Source organism: Bos indicus, chromosome 4 (genome assembly GCF_029378745.1).
Source record: "Bos indicus isolate NIAB-ARS_2022 breed Sahiwal x Tharparkar chromosome 4, NIAB-ARS_B.indTharparkar_mat_pri_1.0, whole genome shotgun sequence".
NCBI classification, from domain to species: Eukaryota; Metazoa; Chordata; class Mammalia; order Artiodactyla; family Bovidae; genus Bos; species Bos indicus.
In genome coordinates this window covers 114934241-114959484 of record NC_091763.1, presented here as the reverse complement: position 1 = coordinate 114959484, position 25244 = coordinate 114934241, and the positions used below count along the sequence as shown (strand labels likewise).

The window sequence follows — 25244 nt, the reverse complement described above, 5'->3', positions numbered from 1 at the left end:
GCTGACCTTTTCTGAGTGGTCTGTGTAAACGCATTTTGATCACAACTGAGATCTGAAGGATAATTTATAACTGAAGTTGATAATTCAGGCAGTTTCTAGTTTTAAGGTCTCAGGTATATATTAGGTAATTTCTTCTTTGTCAAAATATCTAAGAGTATGGGCTCTACTTTCCAATGCTTTTTGATAACATACTTGTTAAAGTTTGTAATGTAATTACCCATGCTTTTTGTATAAGTTTTTCATAGCAGTTGAAAATGGCATGTAAGCAGTCTTCATCTGTAAAGCCCTTCATTTCCTTCATCCATGTGATGTGGTGTGAATGCTTTATGAGATGAGATACAGCTATAGCATCAAACTAACTTTTAAATTATGATGAATAAATATTATTTTAGAATATGACCTTTTATGGTATATTTTAAGAACTGATGTAATAGCATTAAATGATCTACCAAAAGGAATTTAAAATGTGCAACACTAGCCAGATCTCCTCAGAGAAGAATATTGAGTGGATATATTGAGAGAACTCACTCTAGATGTGTCTCGCTCCAACTCTACCTCTAAATAATTCAAGACCCCGTGTTGTGTTCATTATGAGGATGCTTCAGGTGTGGTGAGGGAGCCCATGGTTCATTGGAGTGCTAGGGAAAGGCCTCTCCGAGGAGGACGAGGTGAGGCCGTATCCGAAGAGCCGGAAGACGCCAGCCATTGGGCGGTGGGGGTCGCTGTGAGGCAGGAGGTCCCCGCCCGGGAGGAGCCCATGCATGCAGCCAGGGGAGCTCGGGCAGATCGGCGGCCCAGATGAAATGAAGAGAGGCAGTGGGAAAGGTTTGATTTTCAGTGTCCCGGGCATTATCAGAAGGTGTAGGAAAGGGTTGGAGTGTCTTGCTGGGTCGGGTTTACAGCTTTTGGGAGTCCATCTGATTGTGGAGAAAGGCTTGAGGAGGACGCGCAGACCCAGGCGAGCTGGGATGCGGTGCTGGCCATGGGGGCGCAGAGAAGCAGGACGGTCAGGACAGGCTGGAGATCAAATGGCTGAAGGTCCCGATGGTTCGGCTCAGAGGAGTGGTGGGGGAGGCCTGAAGCAGCGGAGAAGAGCGCTGAGGGAAGAGAACAGGTCTAATGACTACCCATTTTCTGACTCAACTGGGATCCATGTGTAAGGGTGGGGAGATGGGACTTGTGAAGGGAGAGAGGTTAGACGTGGTGAACTGGAGAGGTTTAGGGTCACCAGACAGAGATGCTGAGAGGGAAGCAGAAAATTGTAATAACTTGGAGCTTTCAGAACATGACTGCCCTGGCGGCTCACATGGTCAAGAGTCCGCCTGCAGTGCAGGAGCCCTGGGTACAATCCCTGGGTCCAGAAGATCCCCTGGAGGAGGAAATGGCAACCCACTCCAGTATTCTTGTCTGGAGAATTCCATGGACAGAGGAGCCTGGCCGGCTACAGTCCATGGTGTCTCAAAGAGTCAGACATGACTAAGTGGCTGACACTTTAATTTTCAGAACATGCTAGAAACAGAAATGAGAATTTGGGGAACAGCAGCATCCAAGATGGTGTTTTCAGCCCTCATTATAGATAAATACCATTGAGAACGAAACCAGAGAGAGGAGAGTGGTCCAGGCTTCTGAGTCAAGTGGAAGGAGGAACGTGCCTTGGAGGCCGAGGTGGGTCAGTGAGGGGAGCAAAGGGGCCTGGTAGAACTACACCTACTTGTTGAGAGTTGGAGTAAAATTATAGGAGAAATCGCTTTCGGCAGCACAGGGGTTACAGAAGACCCTGGATGCAGCAGGAAAGAGGCCAGGTGTGGCCTGAGATGCAGGATGATCCGTTAGTGGGATAGCGACTTGTCCCTGAAGTCAGTGTAGCTGTTAGCTGAGCCGAAGGGAGGTAATTAAAGCGAAGCCAGGCTCCCTGTGTTGTCCTTCTCAAAATACTGTTACTTCATTACCAGTCTCCTCCCCTAAGGGCAGTCAAGTTCTTACTTCTGGTTGATTATTTAAATCCCCTGACGGTACTTTAATGTGGTTTAATAGGCAACTGCTTGTCAGTTTGTTAGGAGTCTAGAAACCTGGTAAGTACCACGTTTTTTGTCTTTACTTTTAATCATTTAATGTGGTAAGACCGTAGTGTGCATTGTTGAATTATCTAATTCAAAATAGATTCTTTATTATTTGACATTTGTTTTGTGTTTTTCTTTTAAAATGTTACCTTTGTGGAGTAAATGTTTTTCTTTTTGCTGCTTCCTCATCAGATTAGTTCAGGTTATTTCTGAATGTGATTATTTGGAAGCAAAATGTGTTAGTTTTAACTATTTTGATAAGTACTATTTCTCGTATAAATAATCAGATACTTCAGGCATTTTAATTTGCAAATTTAGGACAATTTGCTTTAACAATTTTCTGCTTTTCAAATTAGTTCCTTGGATGTACTTTAAGTGTAATAATCCCCTAAAAAAAAAAACAAAACCAAAGTCCACAACTAGTGGGCACTGAAGGAACAGTAATTAAATGGTAGGATTATAATGGTGTTTACATCTTACGGTTACAAACTGACTTTCCAGATTTTACAGTGAATGTGTCTGTTGATGGCTCATGTTTCTGATTGCATCTTTTGGCCTACTGTTTCGGTGGTTTATAGCAAGAAGTATACCTAACGTTCTTTAAGTTTACTCATTTCCCCTTTCTGGTAGAGTGATAGTCATTAGAAAAGAGTAATGCCCAAATGGTTTCTTATAGTTTTAATATTTAAAGTTTGATTGACATTTATTTATATCTTCATGCTATAATTGCTGTTCAGAAGTCAATGATGTCGCATAAACCTTAAATTAATATGCTTTATTGTACTCATGTTTCAACCGGAATGTAACATTTAATGTAAATTGTAGCTGCAAACATTTAAACATAAAGTCACTGTTAAGTGATAAGCTTACTTTCCTTACTCCCTTGAAGCAATTTGTCCTAAGTTTCCATACGTCTGCATTTGTTTTTGCTGTTCTAAAATTCCTTAGTTGCTGGCTTTGACTTTTACGTTGCGGAGTTTTATACATCTATTTTCTCACCTGCCATATCCTAGGGGGCTTGGAGTACCCATAATACAGTGAGCCCACCTTCCTGGTCCCCAGACATTTCAGAAGGTCGGGAAATTTTTAAACCCAGGCAGCTTCCTGGCAGTGCCATTTGGAGCATCAAAGTGGTAAATAAAACTGCATTTACATTCATATGTCATTTCTTTCTGGTTGGTTTTGTCCGAATAGAAGTTAAGAATTAAACTTTTCTTTTCTGGTTTCCAGAGCCACTTCTTACATCTAAAATTTTTAATATGAAGAAGCAACATGCTTGCCTTTAAAAACCTGGACTAGAAAGAAATTAAATTGCCATTTTACTTGACTGATTTTAAGTGTAAATTTCTAATACCTTTTTAATGTTTCCTTCTATATTGTAATTAACAGTATATTTTCTGTTGGGGGAAATCCTTGTCCCTTAGGCTATAAAGTAATTAAGGACTCATTCATGATATAAAATTTTGTTGCTCAGAAAAGAACAAAAGTAAAACTGCATTAACGTTTTATATACAATTGGAGGAGAAATAGCAGAATTGCGGCAGATTTCATTGTCTGTTAATAAAAATTATAGAAACTTTTTCATATCTTTGGTGGATAATTCTGCTAGTCCTTGACTGTAAGTTAAGCAATCTGATGCATTTTGAAGGGTGAAAAATTAATTTGAAAAAATGTTAATCATCTGAAAAGTTAAAACATTACTGACTAGAGAAGACAGTATTTCATCTTCTTAATGTAATTATGGAATAATGGTCTTTAATTTAGAATAAGGATTTCAAAGGGGTTCTAGATTCTGCTTTCTTATTTTCTATCACTTTTGGAAGAACTAGTTTTCAACTCAGATACCAATACAAGGTATTGAAAACGTAAATATCTTTTTTAAGAGCTTGGAAGTCTTGCTTGACCATTTTGAAACGTATACCACTCATTTTTTACTTTTTCTTACCTGTGTCATTGGATGCTGAGGAAAAATGAGTTGAGGGATTACTATAGTCTTGATTCAATCACTGACTTGTAAAAAGTCTTTTATACCGATTAAAAAACAAAAACTATCCAGTCCAACCCTACCCTGTCCCTTGTTCCGAGAAGCTTGATATTTGAAGGAGAGGAGCTTAAGAGGATAAAGAGAGACAGATGGAAAACTAGAAGCTGGCTGTAACTTACTAAACTGAAGGGAAGAAGACCCCCTTCCCCTTTGTTCACGTGTGTCTTCCTTATGCTCACAGTATAGCCATAATTTATGTACTTGGAAACCGTTCTGCCAAGGGGGTAATGAGCTCAGTATTTCAAACTATGAAAAGTGAGATCCATTGAAGATGTGGCATATTATTTCACTTGTGAGGGGAAAAAAAAATCAGGATTTTCCCAAGCATTTTAGTAATCTTAAATATATGTAATTAGGTGTGTAGATGTCAGGTTTTTTTCAGGTAGTAATAAATCTGAGAATAAGAAAATCATAAAAACAAATAACCTTAGTACTTATTTGTTAAAATATCAGGAGATTCAACATGTTTTTCCAAAGATTTCTTTCTTGTATTAGGTAAAAATTCAGATAAATTATTTCTATTTTAAGTATTTATTATCTCAGTGATTTAAAGCAAGCCTTTTACATCAGCTTTTGAATGATTAAAGGAAATTGACAATTTTAATGACAAAAAATTACTATTGTATACTTAAATTATTTTTCATGCATTGTGTCAGTACAGAGTATTGGTTAAAAATGTAGACACTGGAGCCAGACTTGCCAGCTGTATGACTTTGGGCAAGTTACTTAACCATTTTATTCCTCTGTGCGTGTGTGCTCAGTTGCTTCAGTCGTGTTTGACTCTTTGGCTGGACTGTAGCCCACCAGGCTCCTTTGTCAATGAGATTTTCCAGGCAAGAATACTGGAGTGGGTTGTCATGCCCTCCTCCAGGGGATCTTCCCAACCCAGTAATCAAACCCGGGTCTCTTGAGTCTCCTGCATTGGCAGGCAGATTTTTTATCACTAGCATCGCCCGAAAGCCCATATTCCTCAGTGTACTTATCTCTAACATGGGGATAATAAGATAGTAGTGACCATATGAGATTGTTGAGAGGAACAAGTGCTCGAGCAGTAGGTAGTAAGTACTCAGCGTATCTTAACTTTAGTATACTTGTAAGAAGCCAGCTAGAGAGAGAGTCCTTCCCTACACTTGCTCTGTATGTGATAAAATTAGTTACACGTGAAAGCACTTGGATAGAGGTGTGTCTGTTCTAGCCACCTTGAATGTAAGGTTAGCAAATGGAAATACAGTGACAGGTGTTTACTGATGCAGGGCATTCACAGTGGCAGACCCATGTTTGATTTTTAAGTTTGCAGATGTTTAGGTTGTAGAACACATAGCGGAAGTTGCAAATGATAAGCCTGGTCACTTAATAGCTGTCATTCGATGAGAATAAAAGAAGCAAGTGTATTTGTGTAACATTTCATATGATGGTTTATCTCACATTTGGATTTAAAATTCTTCTGAGCTTTTGTAAAATGCTGACTTTTCCATATCTGTTGTGTAGGGCCGGGGGTCCGGATTTCCAGGAAAGCGGAGACCTCGTGGTGCAGGACTGTCTGGACGAGGCGGCCGAGGCAGATCAAAATTGAAAAGTGGAATCGGGGCAGTCGTGTTACCAGGGGTGAGGCCTGCGCCCTTTACCTTTGCTGTGGTCCTTACTGTGTCAGCTGATGGTGATGATCTCACTCTTAGCACGCCACTCAGTGGGCATGATCTGAGCGTGCTCCGGGAGTTGGTGATGGACTGGGAAGCCAGTTTTTTGGGTTTTTTTTTTTTTTTGCATTTGTAGAGATGATCATGTAGCTTGTTTGTTAATAAGTGAGTTACAAACATGGCACCCCAGTCCAGTGCTCTTGCCTGCAGAATCCCATGGATGGAGGAGCCTGGTAGGCTGCAGTCCATGGGGTCGTGAAGAGTCGGACACGACTGAGCGACTTCACTTTCACACTTCCCTCAATTTAAAAATTTTAAACACTGCAGATAGATCAGAGTGTTTCTACTGCTGCTACCTCCTGAGTCCTAGTTCTCTCACTTTGACCTGCTTGGGGAATTTACGTTTTAGGCTGATTCATATGAGACTGCCAGCGTTGAACTGCCTTTGACCGGCAGAACCAGCAACTCCTTATGCTTCAGCCTAGGATGTGTGTCCTTGGGCAGACACACAGTCGTTTTGCTGTGTTTGATGCCATGGTGCTGCAGCTCGCATAGTTTTCTGCAGCTTATTTTTCAACTCCACAGTGTAGTGTGATGATTTCCTGTATGGAAATCCATACAGATTTCTACCTTGATATTTTTTTAAATACTGCATAATTCTTCATAAGTTTGGATATTCTGTAGTTTTAGTCATTCCCTCGTGCTGACTGATTGGGTTGTTTATACTTTGCCCTTGTTATCTTTAGGCCTTTGTGACTGTAAATAGTTTTTATTGTTGACATTGTGAAACAGTAGAAATGTCCATTAAAACTGCATTTAAACTCACGTATATTGAAAAAATGTATTACTGTAACATATTCCTTCTATTTAGTTACTCTTTTGTCAGTATTTGTTAAGAACAATAATTCTATTTTTACTTTGTGTTTCAGCTCAATTCTTCCACATTAGATTGTAAGCTTTTAAAGCAAAGAGGGTGTATAATTTTGGCATTGGTTTTCTTATCCTCTGTTTTTAACATCCAGTTCAGAGCTTTTTTCATGATAAGCACGCTGGAAATAATTATTAACAAGCCAGTGTGTACTTAGTTGATTTGGTCAAATTTAACTAAGTACATAACTTAATGACTGTGGTTGATCATCCTTTGGCTAATACTGAAATTTTGATAAGTTACTCAAAATGATTATATTCTGAAGCGTTACTGTCCAAAAAGAAATATGCGACCCATAACGGATTAAGATACTAGTCGCTCAGTCATGTCCAGCTCTTTGTAACCCCCAGGACTGTAGCCCACCAGGCTCCTTTGTTCATGGGATTCTGCAGTCAAGAATACTGGAATGGGTAACCATTCCCTTTTCCAGGGAATCTTCTTGACCCAGGAATTGAACCCGGTTCTCTTGTATTGCAGGCAGATTCTTTACCATCTGAGCCACCAGGGAAGCCCCGTGTGACCTATATATGCAATTTAGAACTTTGTAGGGAATTTCCTGGAGGTCCAATGGTTAGGATTCCACCCGGACTCACTGCCAAGGGCCTGGGTTCAGTCCCTTGTGGGGGAAATAAGATCTAGCAAGCCACGCAGCTTGGCCAAAACCCACCCTCTACCTACTAAAACAAAAAAACCTTTCTAGTAGCTACATCAAAAAAAAAAAGGAACAATGAAATGCTATTTTGGACATAATGAATCAAAAAGTATATATTAAAATTATTATTAATTTATTTTATATTTTATATTAATTTTAATATATACTTTTTGATTCATTATGTCCAAAATAGCATCAGTATCAACATGTAATTTATAAAATGCACAAAATTATTTATGAGCTATATCTACATTTTTTGTTTGTTATTAAGTCTTTAAAATCTGATGTGTATTTTGTATTTATATCTTTATACATCTCAGTTTGGAGTGCACCGATTTCAGGCTTTAAGAGTCACTGAAATAGAATGATACATACATATGTGTGTGTGTTTGTGTATGTGTACACATAAATAATTCACTCTTTGTTTCTTGATTAGAATTTTTGGTTAATCAAGTCTTCCTAAAGACAGGTTTGTTTTCTCATTACTTCCTGATCTGTGAGACTTGTAGCTCTATAAAGAAACAATTAAGTGAGTAAAAAATGCCATACTTTATGTGTTTATATTATCTTGGCAGTAATAGTCTAATTTAGAATTGTTAGTGTCATCTCTGGCAAAAAAGTTGTATTTTAAATATGAATCTTCTTAAACTTTGCAGCCACGTGAGAAGTGTGACTTCACATTGTGTGTGTTGTGCTTCTTACAGGTGTCTGCTGCAGACGCTTCATCAAATAAGGATGAAGAGGAGAACTCCATGCACAACACCGTTGTGCTGTTTTCTAGTAGTGACAAGTTCACTTTGCATCAGGTTTGAACTAAATTATTTGTTCTCCACTTTTGCATTCCTCCTCGTCCATTTCTAATTCATCTCATTCGCACTGACATTGGTGTCATCTGATATTGGATCGGCCAAAAGGTTTGTTAGGTTTTTCCACAGCATCTTACGGGAAAACCCTAACAAATTTTTTGGCCAACTGATTATTTAGCTCTAGAGCTATATCAATGAAGAAGGTGATTTATACAGATTGTAAAATTAGCATGTTAGCATATTCTTAGTTTGGTCTTGGATTTAAAATATGTTACTGTTTCTTGATTTCAGGATATGTGTGTAGTTTGTGGCAGTTTTGGCCAAGGAGCAGAGGGAAGATTACTTGCCTGTTCTCAGTGTGGTCAGTGTTACCATCCATACTGTGTCAGTATTAAGGTAAATACACTTAAATATAAATGTTACGATTTGAACTGAGTAGTATTGTGCTAACTCCAGTTCTTATAATTAATCAATTATTGTTTGTTAGGATTATTATACATATGTGACAATATTTAAGTATATACTTGAAATATTGCCTTTAAAGTGTTACCTTAAGAAACTCCTTGAGGTAATTTGTGGTAATTGTCCTGCATTGCCTTGAAAAAGTATAAGAACAAATGTATACATTTAATATTAAAAGATACTTTATACTATTTTTTGGTAAGGCATGAAGTTGATTCATTCTATTGATCATAAAAGTTGACTACTAGAATATGTAGTAAAAACTCATTATTTCACCCTGCTCACTTTCCACTGTCACCAAACCCTCATTCATATGCAAAAGGACATTTTCTTTTACCTGGATCAGTGGGTTGATAGTTTTCATCAAATTTGGAGCACGTGTTTTGGTTCACCAACCTACTTTCCAACTTCCACCCTCCACTTCACAGCCTCACAAGTCCTTGAAAAGTTTATAATTGTCTGCTGCTTCTGTCATACACATCACATTATATTAACCCTTTTTTCTCCTAATTAGGATATGTTTTCCAGCCTTTTTTAACATCTAGTAATTTTCGATTGCACAAGGACATGGTGCATTGAGTTAGCATATTGTTGAAAGTCTGGATTTGGTTCCTTTAAAAAAGGGGTTGAGTTTTTGTTGTTGTGCAGGCAGTTGTTTGAACCTTTTGAAACTTCTTTTTAAGCTTTAAGTTGAGTCCACAGAGCCTTCACTCTGGGGTGGCTCGTCTCAAACGTTAAGAACTCTTTGTTGTTCAGTCACTATGTTGTGTCCAGCTCTTTGTGACCTCATGAACTGCAGCTCACCAGGCTTCCCAGTCCTTCATTATCTCCCAGAGTTTGCTCAAACTCATGTCCATTGAGTTTGAGTGATGCTATCTAACCGTCTCATCCTCTGCTGTCCCCTTCTCCTTTTGCCTTCAATTTTTCCCAGCATCAGGGTCTTTTCCAGTGAGTCAGCTCTTTGCACCAGGTGGCTGAAATATTGGAGCTTCAGCTTCAGTGCTTCCAGTGAATATTCAGGGTTGATTTTCTTTAGGATTGACTGGTTTTTTATCTTTTTGCTGTTGAAGGGACTCTCAAGAATCTTCCTCCAGCACCACAGTTGGAAAGCATCAATTCTTTGGTGCTCGGCCTTCTTTATTGTCCAACTCTCACATCCGTACCTGACTACTGGAAAAACCATGCCTTTAATTATACGCACCTTTGTCAGCAATGTGATGTCTTTGCTTTTTAATATGCTGTCCAGGTTTGTCATAGCTTTCCTTCCCAGTAGCAAATGTCTTTTAATTTCACGTTGGTTATGACTCCATAAATGTTCACTGGAGACCTAAATAGTATAGTATGAGTTTAGTTTGTTTTTCGTGGAGTTTTTTATAGCAAGAAGAAAATAATGATTGATGATTTTCCATTAGTTTTTGTTGTTTGTTTTTTTACCTACTGTAGAAATATGATAGCACATTATTTCAGCGAGTACCTATTTTTCTGGGAAAGGCCCACCCCTTCTATACTCTGTTATTCTCTGTTCTGAGCTGGGCTGGAACTTTCTGGGTCTATTGCTCAGTTCTCATCCTTAATATCTCTGGGCTGACGTCGGGTTCATTGCCTTCAGGATCCCATGCTTCCTTTTTCTTGGTATATGCCCTCACTTCATGCCTCATATCGCTAAGTTCATTAGAGAGAGTACTCAGGAGCTGAAGTTTGAGTCTTTGTATGTCTAAAAGGCTTTTCAGTTTAATTGCTGGTTTAGCTAGGTTAAGGATTGAAAAGTATTTTCCTGTAGAATTGAAAACTATTAGTCTATTTTAGGATCTGAAGTTAGAAAATCTGTGCTGTTTTGATAGTTGATCATTTATTTCACCTTTCTTTTCCTCCCATGTAGCTTCCTCATGGTCTGAACTTTTATTCTCTGTCTTGATCACTTGCTGTACTGTTATTACAGATTCTTTGTTGTCCTTTTTATACATAGTCTCTAACCTTATTAGATGTTTTTAGTTGGTTCCAGATTCTTAATATTACGTAATGTGGCTGCTTTGAGGAATTGAGGTTCTCAAACTTTTCTACTAAGTTAGACCCTTGAAGGAAAGGAGAATAGAGGAGTGAATGTGAACTTTAAAAGTCCTAGGTTCATAGCCTAAAATCCTCCAAAACCATGAAGTCACCTTGGGAATTCATGTTACACCTTAAGAGTTTTGCATTTTTAATGTTGATTTTAATATACAAGTCCTTACGTGATGTACACAACTTTAAGAATCATGAATTCATGAAATGTCGTAGGTTGAAACCGTATCCATACGTTTTCAAGTCCTATATTAAAAATCACGGGGGGGCTCCCTGGTGGTCCAGTGGCTAAAACTCCTCACTCCCAGTGCGGGCGGCCTGGTCAGGAAGCTTCAGTTTCACACGCAGCTGAAGGCTCACGTGCTGCAATAAAGATCCTGTCGCCGCCAAACACATAATAATAAACAGTTTGGGGATAATTTACTTGATTTCTTTAAAATCCATAAAATCCAGAGCACACGATAGTTACATAAACTGAGGCGCGAAAATGTCAGTTACTGTGTCCACTAGGCAGGCACGTGGCCACCCGGGCTTGGGCCACAGTGAGCGTTAGCGCTTGCCCCTCTCCTGCTCCTGGGCACGGGAGCACCGTGTCAGTTTGTAGGGTGTACTTGATCCTGTTTGTGTGAGGCGTGGATCAATGTATGAATCACACAGCTTGGTGGTTTCTTTTGCAGATCACTAAAGTGGTTCTGAGCAAGGGCTGGCGGTGCCTTGAGTGCACCGTGTGTGAGGCCTGTGGGAAGGCGACGGACCCAGGGCGGCTCCTGCTGTGCGACGACTGTGACATAAGTTACCACACCTACTGCCTCGACCCTCCCCTGCAAACCGTTCCCAAAGGAGGCTGGAAGTGCAAATGGTACCCTGGGACTTTGGTTTCCTCCTTAGACGTTTAGGTTCAGAACTGAGCCACATCATTGTAGTTTTCACAGATTAGCCACACCTGCTTAATTGTGTGGTGTGTGTTAATGATGCCAGGTATCACTAATCAGCACGTATTTCCCATTTGCATTGAGTACCTCCCCTGTTGTGTCCGTGTGTAGCTCTGTGAGTTTCAGCCACGCCGTGACTCGGGTAAGCAGGGCTGAGACCTGTGCGTGTCGGCTTCCAGGTGTGTGTGGTGCAGGCACTGTGGAGCCACGTCCGCAGGTCCGAGATGCGAGTGGCAGAACAACTACACCCAGTGCGCCCCCTGTGCGAGCCTGTCCTCCTGCCCCGTCTGCTGCCGGAACTACAGAGAGGAGGACCTGATTCTGCAGTGCAGACAGTGTGACAGGTGCTGTGCTCTCCTCTCTCCCCTCTTTTTTTTGCAAGCTTCTCTCCCTTAAATATAGCAAAAGAAAATTGGAAAAGAAATTTTCTTCTATCTAAAATTTATGAAGTTAAGATCTTTCCTTTCCAGATTTTTTTAGTTGGCTAGAAACTTGTTTTCTTTTTTATATTCTCAATTCCAGGCTTAGCATGTTTCACTTGGCGTTTCCTGAGGGCTGATTTCGGGGGCCTGTTACTGTGCTGTGTTAGCAGTGCTCACATAGCGTTGGTCAGCATAGCATCTCGTCAGTGGCGTAGGATTCTCAGGACTCTGCCTACCAGTTCTTTGTTGTAAGGCAGAATGACAGCTTTCGTTTCCCACTGACCATTCACTTCCTTGAGCTCTATCCACCTCACAGGAGACATGTCGTCTGGAGCCTGTGTATGCTCCACCACGCACAGTCTTGTCCGTTCCTTTCTGCCTGCCCTCACCAGCTTCCTTTGTGGCGCAAACAGTAAAGAATCTGCCTGCAATGCAGGAGACCCAGGTTCAGTCCTTGGGGTGGGAAGATCCCCTGGAGAAGGGCATGGCCACCCACTCCACTACGCTTGCCCGGAGAATTCCATGGACAGAGAGGAGCCTGGCGGGCTACAGTCCGTGGGGTCGGAGAGAGTCAGATGTGACTGACTGACATTTTCACTTTGAGCCAATGTCCTGGCTGTCTGTGATAGATTACAAAGTGATTGTCCGATCCTCCTCAAATGAAGTGCTTCCGCTTATTTCCTGGTACTTGTTCCCATTCCTTTTTTCTTTTCAGCTCTGATGGATTTTCTGGGCCAGCAGGGGTGGTTAGGAGGGAGAGAAATGGGGGCTGGATGGAAGGAGCATGTGAGACTTAGGGGCTTCATGATTGTAGGCTGTTAGCTAATGTTGCAGTTTTTAAAAAGAAACCATCCTTAGTGTATTCTTTTTTCAAAACTACGAACGTGGTCTTTCTAGGTGGATGCATGCAGTTTGTCAGAACTTCAGTACTGAAGAGGAAGTGGAGAATGTAGCAGACATTGGTTTCGATTGTAGCCTGTGCAGACCCTATATGCCTACATCAAATGGTAAGAGGTGATCTGAGTGGTGAGTCCGCTGTCCCGTACAGCTCGCCTGTGCTTGTCGTCCTGAACCAGCGAGTGGGCTCAACGCTGCTCCTTTTTCTCTTTTTGTGAAGCTGTTATTTGGAAAGCGTTTTATGAAAAATAAGTTACTTTTTGTTTTAAATTAACTCTTATTACCTCAAGTTAATATATTAAAACAATCTACTTACATAAAGGAAGTAAATTAAGAATATATTTTAGCTCTAAGATGTAAGCGTAGCTTTCAAGACTCATAATTTTGTAATTATTAAGCATATGTAGAAATCCAGTACATCGATCCTTTTTTTTTAGCATCAATTCTTTATCGTTTTTCTTCTACGTAGTATTTCCTCCACTGTTTCTCCTTGTTGTTCTGTTGTTTTCAAGACAGCTTTTAAATCTGCTTAGTATTCAAGCATTTATTTCACTAAAATGGGTGCAGCAGTAGAAACTTTAGCCATATGTAAATCTTTAAATACATTTTAAATTTTTTGAAAAAATTATGAGTTTTTTTTTTTAATTTCAGTGCCTTCCTCAGACTGCTGTGAATCTTCACTTGTAGCACAAATTGTCACAAAAGTGAAAGAACTAGGTAAAATCTGAAATGCTTTCCTTGACTGCAAAGAAACACTTGATTTTTATGTAATTGACTTGTTACACGACTCCTGCCTTAATCACTCTCAGTGTAAAGTCCCTAATGTTGATAATCATTTCTCTAATAATATACAAAATGCCTGTCTTTTCCAGCTTTAGTGTGACAGTATTCCTACAAATCTCAGCAAATTGGCAGTGAAAATAACCACTTTTGAAGTAACTGCTAACTACATACTTGCTTTGATTTCATTGATGTATTGTGTTAGTTAAACAATGAAACTTAGTTAGCAAACAGAGATCTCTTCAGAACTTCTTCTTCTTCTGTAATAGGTCAGCCTAGAATAGTGATTAACAGGATTCTTAAACTGTCATTCTTTTGCATAGTTCTGTTTGATTTCTTTTGATACAAAAACATTTGGATAGCACAGAAATTGTTCTAATGAGCAGCAACTTTGTACACTTCAAATTTTGTAGGATTTCTGGTTATTTACTACCTCTCCTTGTAGGTGATTATACTGATACTTTGATTTCCAAATGGGCTTCTGGAGTATTCTTATTTCTCTTGTGTAAATTCATCCTCACCTTTTACACTGAAAGGCTACTCTAGGAAAAAACTCATACTTGAGTGGCTGAAGCACTGCTTTTTAGCTTCAGTGCTTGCTTTTTAAGTTCCTGTATTGATACATGAAGATAGAAATGCCAGGAAGACCATTTTTTAAAAAAAAATTTACAAGATGTCTGTCTATAATTCAAAGAAGTTTGGCCAACTATTACTTTTAATTGAATACTTCTAATTGTGCGTTTCATAGGTAATTTGTTTATAGAAGTCACGTTACCTTGACATGGGCCTTATTGGAAAGTAATCAACTTAACAGTCAAAATTAAGAGGAGAATTTCAATTTGTTTCCTTGGGATATTGTAATTTTAGATCCACCCAAGACCTACACCCAGGATGGTGTGTGTTTGACGGAATCAGGGATGACTCAGTTACAGAGCCTCACGGTTACCGTTCCAAGAAGAAAACGGTCAAAACCAAAGTTGAAGTTGAAGATCATAAATCAGAATAGTGTGGCTGTCCTTCAGACCCCTCCAGACATCCAGTCAGAGCATTCCAGGGACGGCGAAATGGACGATAGTCGAGGTAATACTTAACATATTTTCCATGGAATACATTTGCAGAAAACTAAAAGAGCTTTTAAGGGATGTGATTTACCCAAGGGTAGATCCTTCTGGGGGCTTCCCAGGTGGCTCAGTGGTAAAGAATCTGTTTGCTAGTGCAGGAGATAGAGGTTCGATCCCTCCGTCCAAAAGATTCCCTGGGGGAGGAAATGGCTGCTCACTCCAGTGTTCTTGCCTGGGAGATCCCATGGACAGAGGAGCCTGGTGGGATACAGTTTGTGGGTTTGCAGAGAGTCAGACAGAACTTATCCACTAAAGAGCACAAAATTCTGCTGACTTAGAGGATAACCCTTGGTGTGACCCTGTCTTAAGAGAGTGGTCGTCTTGCATCTTGCCTTTTTGGGTTCTCTTCCTTTCGTGTATCCTTATAGAATCAACTTAGAGGAATTTCCAGGAGCATTGTATGTTTGAAGATCACAAATCTGAAAATACAGGATTTGCTAGATGGCAGTGAAAGCCTCCTCAGATGGCTGTGAGCTTAGATGCCATGGCTAAGTTGAAGTAGAACCCATCCATGTATTCTAGAAATGAAAAACCACCATTTTTTCAAGTGTAAGCTTACATTCACGATGGTTATCATAAAACATCTGTTTGTAAACATTTTCTTGGTTAAAATACATATTTTTTTTTTAGCTGAATTCTTGTGATGAAAAAGTAACTTTGAGTGAAAGTTGCTCGTGTCCGACTCTTTGCAACCCGATGACTGTATAGTCCGTGGAATTCTCCAGGTCAGAATACTGGAGTGGGTAGCCTTTCCCTTCTCCAGGGGATCTTCCCAACCCAAGGATCGAACCCAGGACTCCCACGTTGCAGGCAGATTCTTTACCAGCTGAACCATCAGGGAAGCCCATTAAATTCAATATGAGGTTTGTGCTTATCTCTGAAGAAGCTCACCATTGGCTTGTTTATCTGTAGAGAGTGGTTGTTTCTTTTCAGGTGATTCAAAAATAAAGAATTACTTTCGTTGCATCACATCTCATCATTTACCAGTACTTAGTGAATGCCTGCCGTTCACCAGATGTTGGAAGTTCTGTCAGTGAACAAAGCAGATAAACTTCTCTGCTCATGAAACTTTCATTTTAATATTAGAAAAAAAGGATCATTAAAAATATATGACAGCATAAGTTGATAAAAATGTGTTTGGCAAGTGCTGTTGAGAGGAATTGGGAATGCAGACAGTGGGGTGAGGGCTCAGATGACCTGACCTGCTCTTACCTGAGAGAAGAGGCGGCGTGAATGCCAGTGCATAGACCCTGGGTGGGGCGCGCCAGCATGTGTGCTGTGTGTCCAGCAGGGTGAGCAGAAGGGCACAGGGCAGCAATGAGAGCAGAGGTGTAAAGAGAGGGAGGCGACTCGGGAGTTCCCCTAGGACCGCAGAGCGTTGCCTGAGGATTCACGGTAAATGGGAGGGGAGTTGTCGGAGGCTTCTGGTGAGAAGGGAGGCGTGAGCTTATTTAGATTTTTAAAAGAGCACTCTGCTGCAGTGTAAACAGTTTGAAGCACAAGAGCTGTGGCAAGTGGTTCAGGCAGGAGGCTGTTACAGTTGTCAGATGAGAGATTCTCGTGGCTTACAGTGGGTCTGTGTGTGCCCCTGTTTATCCTGATACTTCTTACGCAGTAGTGTGGTTTTGGGTCTGTGTGGTTGGGAGAAAAGCGTTCTGATGTTTCTGTGTAAGATCCCCCCTCAAGACCTGCGCCCAGGATGTCCCTTTCCATGTACTGTGGAACAGAAGTGCATTTTGAAGTTTTAAGTGGGTGGGGCTTGTAAAGAAGTAGTCTGTGTTTCTGGGATGAATTGACCCGATGTCCGTCACCCAGAGTATGGTGAAAAACTGTCACTTCTGAGGCCGTTAGAAAATTCCTGAAAAGTGATTTCATAGTCCTAACTTAAATCTGATGCATTTCACAAAATTTGAGAGGTTTCTTGATAGTACACATTAATTCCCAAAGTATGAGATTATAAAGCCTCTTAAAAACAAAGCATCAATAAAAAGACTGTACGGCTTTCCCAATGACTACTGTTCTGGGAAACAGTGCTGTGAGAAATGGTGGATATTTCTGCACTTGCACAGTTTCCGAATTGAGGCTGCCAGCAGAGACATCCCCTTAGAAGTAATACCGTGCATCATATCATACACGTAAAACAAAGTCCACATGGACTTGTAATGCTTCTGAAATATGGCAGCAATACCCATCTTTGTGCGGTTAATTTTTAACTCTACTGATGAGTGTTTCTTGAGGGAAATAAGTCATAAACAATCACCTTAGCATATCAGAAACAAACTCCTTGTCCAGTAAAAGCGGGCTTCTTTGTAATTCACCTACTGAAATCGGAGTACCCTGTTAATACAAACCGCCCCCCGCCCCCAGTCTACAGAGTCTGTGTCTCAAGAGTGGGATCACAATGCTTCCCTCTCGGTTGCTGCCCCGGGGGAGCCCCCTCACAACATGGTGGGGGCGTCGGGAAGCACTCAGTCTCTGGCAGGGAGGGTCAGAGTAGGTTCAGAGGGGCCAGAGCAGACGAGAGAAAGCAGCTGGGTGGGTACGTTTGCGATTTGTTAATGCTCATTCCCTCGACTCTTTAAATTTTGTTTTTTGGACAAGTGGTATATTCACGTTTTGAAAACAAGAATAAGAGTGTTCCTCTTTTCCGTGTCTGGCCGGTTCACTTCTCCAGCAACGGCCATTTTGTGTGTCCTTGTGGCCGTGTTTTAATTCATGTCCAAGCTCTCAGGGTATGCATTTTTTTGGTCTTAATGTTCTTTTCCTTGCCTTTACACCATTTTTCATTTCATATTCCTTTGTATGGCTGTAAGTAACTCAGTTCCCATTTTGAGAGGCCTCTAGGGTTTTTTTGTTTCTTTGGGTTTTTTTTTTTTTTTTTCCCTTTCTTTTTTCCAGTCTACTCTGAGGGGCTTGAGGTTTCGTATATTTCTCTTTCTCGTTTGGTGGACATGTCTTCTTGAGAAACTTCAGAGTTTCTAGAGAGTGCATGGAAGGCAAATTTGAGAGGTTATGTATTTCTGAAAATGTACCCACCCTCCTGACCGTTTCCAGGTTGGAATTCAGTTTTCCTTCAGCATTTTGAAGTCATTGATCCAGCATCTTTTAGTTTCTACTGTTTAGGGAACTTGGTATGGTCCGTGTTGTCTCTGGATTCTGTTTGGATCTTAGGACATTGCTTGTCCGCGGTGTTCTGAAATTTCATGAAGGTGCGTCTGTTTCATTCTCTTAAGTTTCCCTTTCTTTGCTTGGGCACTGAGTGGCCCCTCATCCCGCACCCCTCAACGTTAGGAAACACTCTGGAAACCCCTGATGCTCCTCCCCTTGGTGCCTCACCTACTCAGCCCAAGCACCCTGTCTTTTCTCTCTTCCTTTCCAGCTCAGGTCTTTGCATTTTAGTCTAAAGTAAATTTTCTTATTTTAGCTTTCTATCCCTTACTGATTTTCATTTTTCTTTTGTTCTTAAATACCATGCATTAATTTCCAAGAGCTTTCTTCCTTTGAATGCTCCTTTGCATAGCATCCTGTTCTTGCTTCTCCTGTGTTTTATCTTACGTTAAAGTTTTATATATATATTTTCTTTTTCCCACATAGTCTTTCAATTCCTAGTTGCTTTTTGTGGTCTCAGGTCTCTGTCTTTCATTAGTAAGTCTTGGTTGTCCTTGTGTGATTAAAAGTGAAGGCTAAAAGTGGTGATTGGATAAACAAATAGTTTTTTGAAAACAATGAGGGGTTAAGGCCTTGATGGAAAGCCTCAGGCTGTGGGTGGTGTGTTGACGGAGCTTGTGTGCCCTCAGCTTCCTGCTGGGAGAATCCCCCAGTGCCAGCGCCTTTAGGCCTTTGCCTGGGGCTGGTTCGGTTTCCCAGGAGGACCTTCTGTCTCCTCTTGGGGCGTAGAGGCTTAGCTTCTGACCTTCTGGGAGTTTAGTGGGGAAGGACCCCCAGATGAGAGTGCCAGCATTTAACCTGCCTGGAGTCACTTAATCCTGTTTTAGAACATTGCCCCAGTGTGCAGTTTGAGTCCCAGGAGTCCCAAACCCTGTGGGTGCGCTTGGCGGCCTCCCAGCGTGTGGGGTTGGGACGGTCATAGGGATTGCGGCTCCTGTAGTTAATGAAGTTCTGTGTTTTAGCTTCCTGCTACCCATTTCCAAAGGTGCCTGCTTCTGCCAGTTCCTCACTCTTTTGAAGATTGTGATATAAGCTGGATTTTTTTTTTTAGTTCCTTCCACGTTTAAATGAGAATTTGCGATTAACTCAGTTGTCTTTCATCTTTCGGCTTTCTCCTTCCAAAGTTATGGCTTTTCTTCTTTCCTGTTTTCTCTCTCTCTCTAAGTTTGTATTTTTTTAAATAAGTTGCTTTGCTTTGTGTAGGGTTTCGGGAGAGTGAAGTTAGATTTTTAGTCTACCATCTAACCCTAAATTCCTTCTCATATATATTTCAGTGGGTTTATTTTAAGGTAAGTAATTACACTGTTTTGTTTTCTTTGGTGTTTGCTAAGTTTCAGTAAATAAATTTTCATGGTTTAATTTTAGCTATTGAAAGCAATTATCAGAATAATTATAGAATTGACCTCGAACATTGACCTAATATTAATACTACTGAAAAAAAAAAAAGCACAGTGCTAATGGTATTATAGAAATGTTATGCATAATACTTACAATCTTGAAGAACAGTGTTAACAATTTATTCTTAAATGTATTTGATAACTTTTCCCCCCTGCAGCACAGCATAAAGCATAATTTGAAAAGCTTTGATTACCATGGTTTTAAAAGTGTTCTCTTATGCATTAATTGCATTGATTACATCATTCTGTGAGAAAATTATTGAACACCTGTTACATACCATGCTAAGGATGCAGCTGTTAATAAGAATCTTGATAGCTGTTTTTAAGAAGAATATAGTCTAGCAAGGAAATGGACATTAAGAGAACCAATTCAAATGACGCATAATGTTAATGTACAGGAACATGTAACTGTGGGGATTCTCCAGGAGATAAATTCTCCGAGACGGGGGATAGGGGCAGACAGAGGGGAGGGCTTGATGAGCACAGGGAACTGAGTGTGAGTTGGTGGGGGGGCAGTGAGGCTGTGGCGCTCACAGGACACATCACCTGGGCCTTACAGTTTGAATCTCATTCTCAGGCTACTGGGAAGACATTAAGGGGTTCTTAAGCAGAAAATTGATAGGTATTTATAGAAAGATCATTTAGGCTGCAGTTTAAAGAACCGATTAGGGAGGAAGGTAAGCTTGGAAGCAAGGAGAGGGATAGGAGGGGAGGGAATGGCAGTAAGTTGAGATTGGACTGAGATGACAGTCGAGAAAAGTAAAACGCCTTTGAGAGATACTGAGGAGCCTTGATGGCATGAAAAAAGAAATGAGGCATTGTCAAGACTGTCTCCCAGGAGTCTGGCTTCTGCAGGGTACATTTCTTTGCTCTTTAATGACAGGCAAATCCCGAGGAAGGGAGGAAGTTCATTTCAAATTAGTAGTTCAATTTTGTATGTAGAGTTTCCAGTAACTGGGTAATATCTAATTACAGATTAGTTGCAACTCAGGAGAGTTCTAGGCTAGAGAGACAGCCTTCGGGTCCTGGACCTGAAGACATAATTAATAGCAAGGAGTGATAGGTTAAGTGCAGATTGATTTATAATTGTCCTTCCAAGCATCCTCTCTGTTCCCCTTCCTTGAGCCTCGTGTTGCGTTTCCTGAGAAGGGTGCACTGAGGAGCAAGACTTCTCCAGCCGTCGGGGGCCTTTTCCGTCTCTTTCTGTACTCTCCCTGTCAGGTGGGATGCACGATTAGAGTGGCTCAGCAGCCACTTTGCTTTGTCTTTCCTCTTACATAGGAGCTATACATTCGGCAGTTTTTCAGTTCTGTCTGTACATTTACTTTTTTCCAGAAGGAGAACTCATGGACTGTGATGGAAAATCAGAATCTAGTCCTGAACGAGAAGCTGTGGATGATGAAGCTAAGGGGGCCGAAGGAACGGAGGGCGTGAAAAAGAGAAAACGGAAACCGTACCGACCAGGTAGAGCGCCTTAGCTGGGCATTTCAATTACAATCAAAACTTACTTAATTTAAGAAAAATATAATAGGGCTTCAGTTATAATGAAATGATCAGGATGAAATATAACTCCTTAACAACTCTAAAACTTGTATGTATAGATGACAGAACTAAACAGTTGAAATAAACTTTGTAGGTGATAAATGTCTTAGTGTGGGTATGTGACTGACTCACAATAAAACATATGTTTTCCCTTGATGTGTACCTCTGTCAATTCTTTCATGATTTAGCATTCACTTTCTAATATTTTTGTTTTTTAAATTTACTGCATTTTTTGTGCAGGAGTACCAACTAGTAAGTGTACAATATGAAGATGATATGACAGAGTTCTTATGTTTCCTAGAATTTATAGTTTGGTTAATAATGTGACTGTTAAGAACTCTTATTTCCTCTCTGCCTCAGGGGAGGGGAGAGAAAAGCTGTCTTATTTGTCAAACTTTTTTTGCCTTAATGGAAAAAAAAGTATTGACATATTCATAATACAGAATTTCTAGGCTCTTTTTAGGCAGTTTGCTTATGAAAATTTTTGCATTTTTTAAGCAAAAATTTTTAAAGTGTATTTTTTAATTGGAGTATAATTGCTTTACAAGGTTATGTTAGTTTCTGCTGTACAACAGTCTGAATCAGCTGTAAGTACACATTTATCCCCTCCCTCTGGAACCTCGATCCCACCCACTCTGCTGTGAGGTATATTGAATCAGTCCAGTCTTTATTCTTCTGATTGCTTCTGTTGTATTGATAAGAATGATCTAAATACCTTTTGATGTGTAAGGAAAAACTTTGTGTTTGTTTTCCACTAGATTTTCCTTCCAGATGGGCCACATCTGTAATTAATGCCTAGATGAGTTTCATTCAATCATTGTATGAAAATAATTTCATTTCTTTGTCATTATGAGGCTTATAAGGCACTTACTTTTTTTAGACATGTCTGAATTCCTTCCAGGAACTTAAGAGTTAAACGTTCAGGGTTTTTTTTGTTTGTTTTTTTCCTTATCTGCCTTACATGGAAGTAAGTCATCCGTGTCAGGGACCCGTGTGAGGGGCCCATTAGGTCACAAAGTATATTGTCAGTGATAAAAGCTGTCAGTGCTGCTGTATGTTAGGCACTAGTCTCAGCACTTTATGTGTGTTCGCTTACTTAGTGCTTATAACCTGCGTGTAGGAGATGCTGTACATTATCCCCGTTTTACCAGTGAGGGAACTGAGGCAGTGGAAAGGTAAATAACTTGCCCAAAGTCTGCCAGTAACCAGAATGGCACCATTCGGTGCCAGGTTCCGTGCCCTCACTGGAGCTGCGTGCGTCTCATGTCTTGACTTTACTAGGGGCACCTGGACACACTTCCCCAGAAGCCGTGCTGGCTTTCTTTGGGATCACCTAGTTTAGTTTGTATCTTGTGTCTGCTCTCCCTCAACTAACGTACAAATAATTTGAATGGTCTGTGAGTTACTGACATTAAGGAAACAAGCATAATACACTATAATGTTTACTCTGACATTGTTTAGAAGAAGTACATGCAGTCTTCTGTATTTCAATGAATTCTTTATTCCTGTTTGGTTAGTAATAAGATAACAATAACTTTGACGTCTTATTTCCAAACTCTTTTATTTTGCATTAAAATGAGATTATTGATTTAAATTAGCCCATTTGAATTTGAGATATTCCTCACTTGTGAGACTAAACATTTTCATCCTGCTTCTGGAGGAAATACAGGGAGAAGTTAGTTATTTACAGGATTCCCCAATTTCTGTTTTGGATAGGTATTGGTGGATTTATGGTACGACAAAGAAGTCGAACTGGGCAAGGAAAAACCAAAAGATCTGTAATCAGAAAGGATTCCTCAGGCTCCATTTCCGAGCAGTTACCCAGCAGAGATGATGGTATGGTCCTGATTTTGATTGATTTTACTGTCTTGTCTTGATGTTCCCATTGAAAACAACTATTGGAAGTAATGCCACGGCCACCACCTTACTGCTGCTCAGCGATCTGTAAGGTGCCTGTGCAGTTCATATCTGCAGTGTAGTAGGTTTGATAAGAAAATTATTTAAACCCAGTAGATTATGTTGCTTTGAGATTTTTAACAAGTGTTTCTGTTGTATTTTTTCCCTCTGTTAAATATAAGCAGTTTAGGGACTTGATCACAGAAACACATCTGGCACTTTCTGGTCATCTCACAGTAGGCCATTCTTTGCCTGCCTTAGGTACTTGGTATAAAATGTAAAATCGGAAACTTTGTAGACCATGTATCTGAAAGTGACAGGGTACCCCAATAATTTATAACAAAATTGTATGCTGTTTTAGAAATGTATCTTCCAATTAATATTGTGTCATCTTTTCTTAGAGTTTCAAAGAAAGTTAAGTCATTGCTAAAGCCATAGCTTAAGAATTGGTTCTAATGAAGACTTTGTGATCCATATGGTCTTGATCTGTACGTTTTCTGTATTTTAAATATTGTATATAGAATGTAAAGAAAAATGATATGTTTTTATTATGTTTTTTGAATAAAGTTTTTTCCATTACATTGTGGTAGGCTTTTGGCCTGTGAATTAATTTTTTTTTAATTGCTGTACATTTTTAAGAGGAAGCACTGTAATGGTTTTAAAGAAGTTTCTGATATTACTTAATGTGACTATAATAATGCCCCAATTAAGTGTGATACATTCTGTGAAACTATTTTTTGTATTTTCCATGTTTGTCTCTATTGTCTTCTAAGTAACTTTAGTTTCATCATTTAGTGTTTTTCTTCATTTGTCATCCGTTGAGTTTTTAATCGATTGTGCATATTTTCCTTTTCATGACTACTTTTTAGATATTTTAAGACTGTAGTTTCTTCGTACAACTTACTTCTTCTAGTTGCACTTGATCTAGAGTCAAGTATTTTCAAACCTTCGCGCGTCACATTCTACACTGTCTCTCCTGTGCCCTGCTGCCTGCTGCCTCATTTGATGGTGTTTGTTGTGTGAGATACACATACATATATATAAACAACAACAAACTTTTTTTAACTGTGAGCTCATATTCTGTAGAGCAGTCTCTGAAGTTTTTGAGAACTGAATTAAAGATTGGTTCCTTCAGAAAACATTTGCATTTGTCGCTGCCAGGAACATGAGGTACTACTACTCCAGGACTTCTTTAAGCTAAGTATTTAGCTTAAAGGTTTTTGGTCCACCTGTGTTACGTAAATGCCGGTTTTTTACACATCAGGGCTGTATTGAGTTTATGAACTCTTAGGGAAGATGTTCATTTGTTTTGCCTTTCTCTTCAGCACCATACTATTCAGTGGCAGTTTTCTTTGCCGTTGGGGTGGGGGTGGTGGTGAGTGATGAGAGGAGGACTGGGGTAGGGGAGGGTGTGCTCCGTGCTCACCCAGCCCTGGGCGTGGAGCCCTGGGTCCCTCCTTTGTAGCAGGCACCCTTGGTTGGTCTCGCCACCTTGGGAAGAGGCTGCAGGCTTTGTCTTCTGTACCCCATTCCTCATAGCGCTCTGAAGACTGGAGTTCAAGGTCACTAGGTTTTAGCAGCATTTCAGAGAGCTTTATTTCATTCTTTGCTTATTTTTGTGGTTCCTGTTTGACCTTAATTTTTGGTCTTAGGGAATTGTATATTTTCTGGTTAGATCACTGGTAGATTAAAAAAAAATTTGTTTAAAATGTGTTTCTCCACTATATTGAGTACTTTTTATTCAACCTATGTAGTCTGGCAACACAAGTGCCCACATTGATTTTCAGAAGGCATGTATGTGTCTTTTGCTTAAAGTATCTGAGAGTATCATTTGATTCCTTGCTCACCTGCTGTAAGTGGTATTCTTGTTTATTAGGCCAACATTTCAGATTTTTGCATTTCTTTTATTTTAAATTTGAGCATTCATAACGTTTTTATGACCAGATTCACAGATAGTCATACATTATCACAGTATGTATGTACTACAGATACCTAGTTTGCAATAAATCCCCAAACCTAGAATTGCTGGATTGAGGGATACACATTTTTTAAAAGACTTTTGCGGGATAGTTCCAATAAACTCTACCTAGAGGTTGGACCTGCTAAATTCCTTTTAGTTGTTTGTGAGTAGCCATTTCTCTATACTCATTAGCATTGAGTATGTGTTTTTTTTTTTTACCTTTAACAAGATGTCACCATTTACATAAAAACAAATTTCTGCTTTGTAAGAAAATACTCATTAAGACACAATAGGAAGCATGCTGGTACTAAGTAGACATGAAATGAATTTTTATGATATTTAAAATTAACAGATCTTTTTGTGAAAAATTTTTGTCAAGTCATTATGTATATATTTAGACAGCTGTATGTCAGTTATATCTCAATAAAACTGAAAGAATAAAGACAAAACTTGTCTGTGTGTATGTTGGTAAGTTAGTTATC

At 39.8% G+C, this 25244-nt stretch overlaps 1 protein-coding gene across 22 annotated transcripts in view; it reads left to right on the top strand.

The window, feature by feature from the left end:
* The window catches only part of KMT2C (lysine methyltransferase 2C), a 253899-nt gene that overhangs the window by 168416 nt on the left and 60239 nt on the right, over positions 1–25244 (top strand). For 19 of the 22 annotated variants that reach the window (XR_011566132.1, XM_070787358.1, XM_070787348.1 and 16 more), the window contains 11 exons: positions 3074–3193; positions 5593–5709; positions 8026–8127; positions 8419–8523; positions 11325–11506; positions 11759–11923; positions 12899–13008; positions 13550–13615; positions 14546–14758; positions 20700–20828; positions 22623–22742. Coding sequence is in view for 21 of the 22 variants with exons in the window: in XM_070787358.1 (XP_070643459.1) it covers positions 3074–3193; positions 5593–5709; positions 8026–8127; positions 8419–8523; positions 11325–11506; positions 11759–11923; positions 12899–13008; positions 13550–13615; positions 14546–14758; positions 20700–20828; positions 22623–22742 (1429 nt within the window). In the remaining variant the exon portion in view is untranslated. The remainder of the gene's footprint in view (positions 1–3073; positions 3194–5592; positions 5710–8025; positions 8128–8418; positions 8524–11324; positions 11507–11758; positions 11924–12898; positions 13009–13549; positions 13616–14545; positions 14759–20699; positions 20829–22622; positions 22743–25244) is intronic. The other 3 variants (XM_070787368.1, XM_070787359.1, XM_070787354.1) reach the window with 2 other exon arrangements.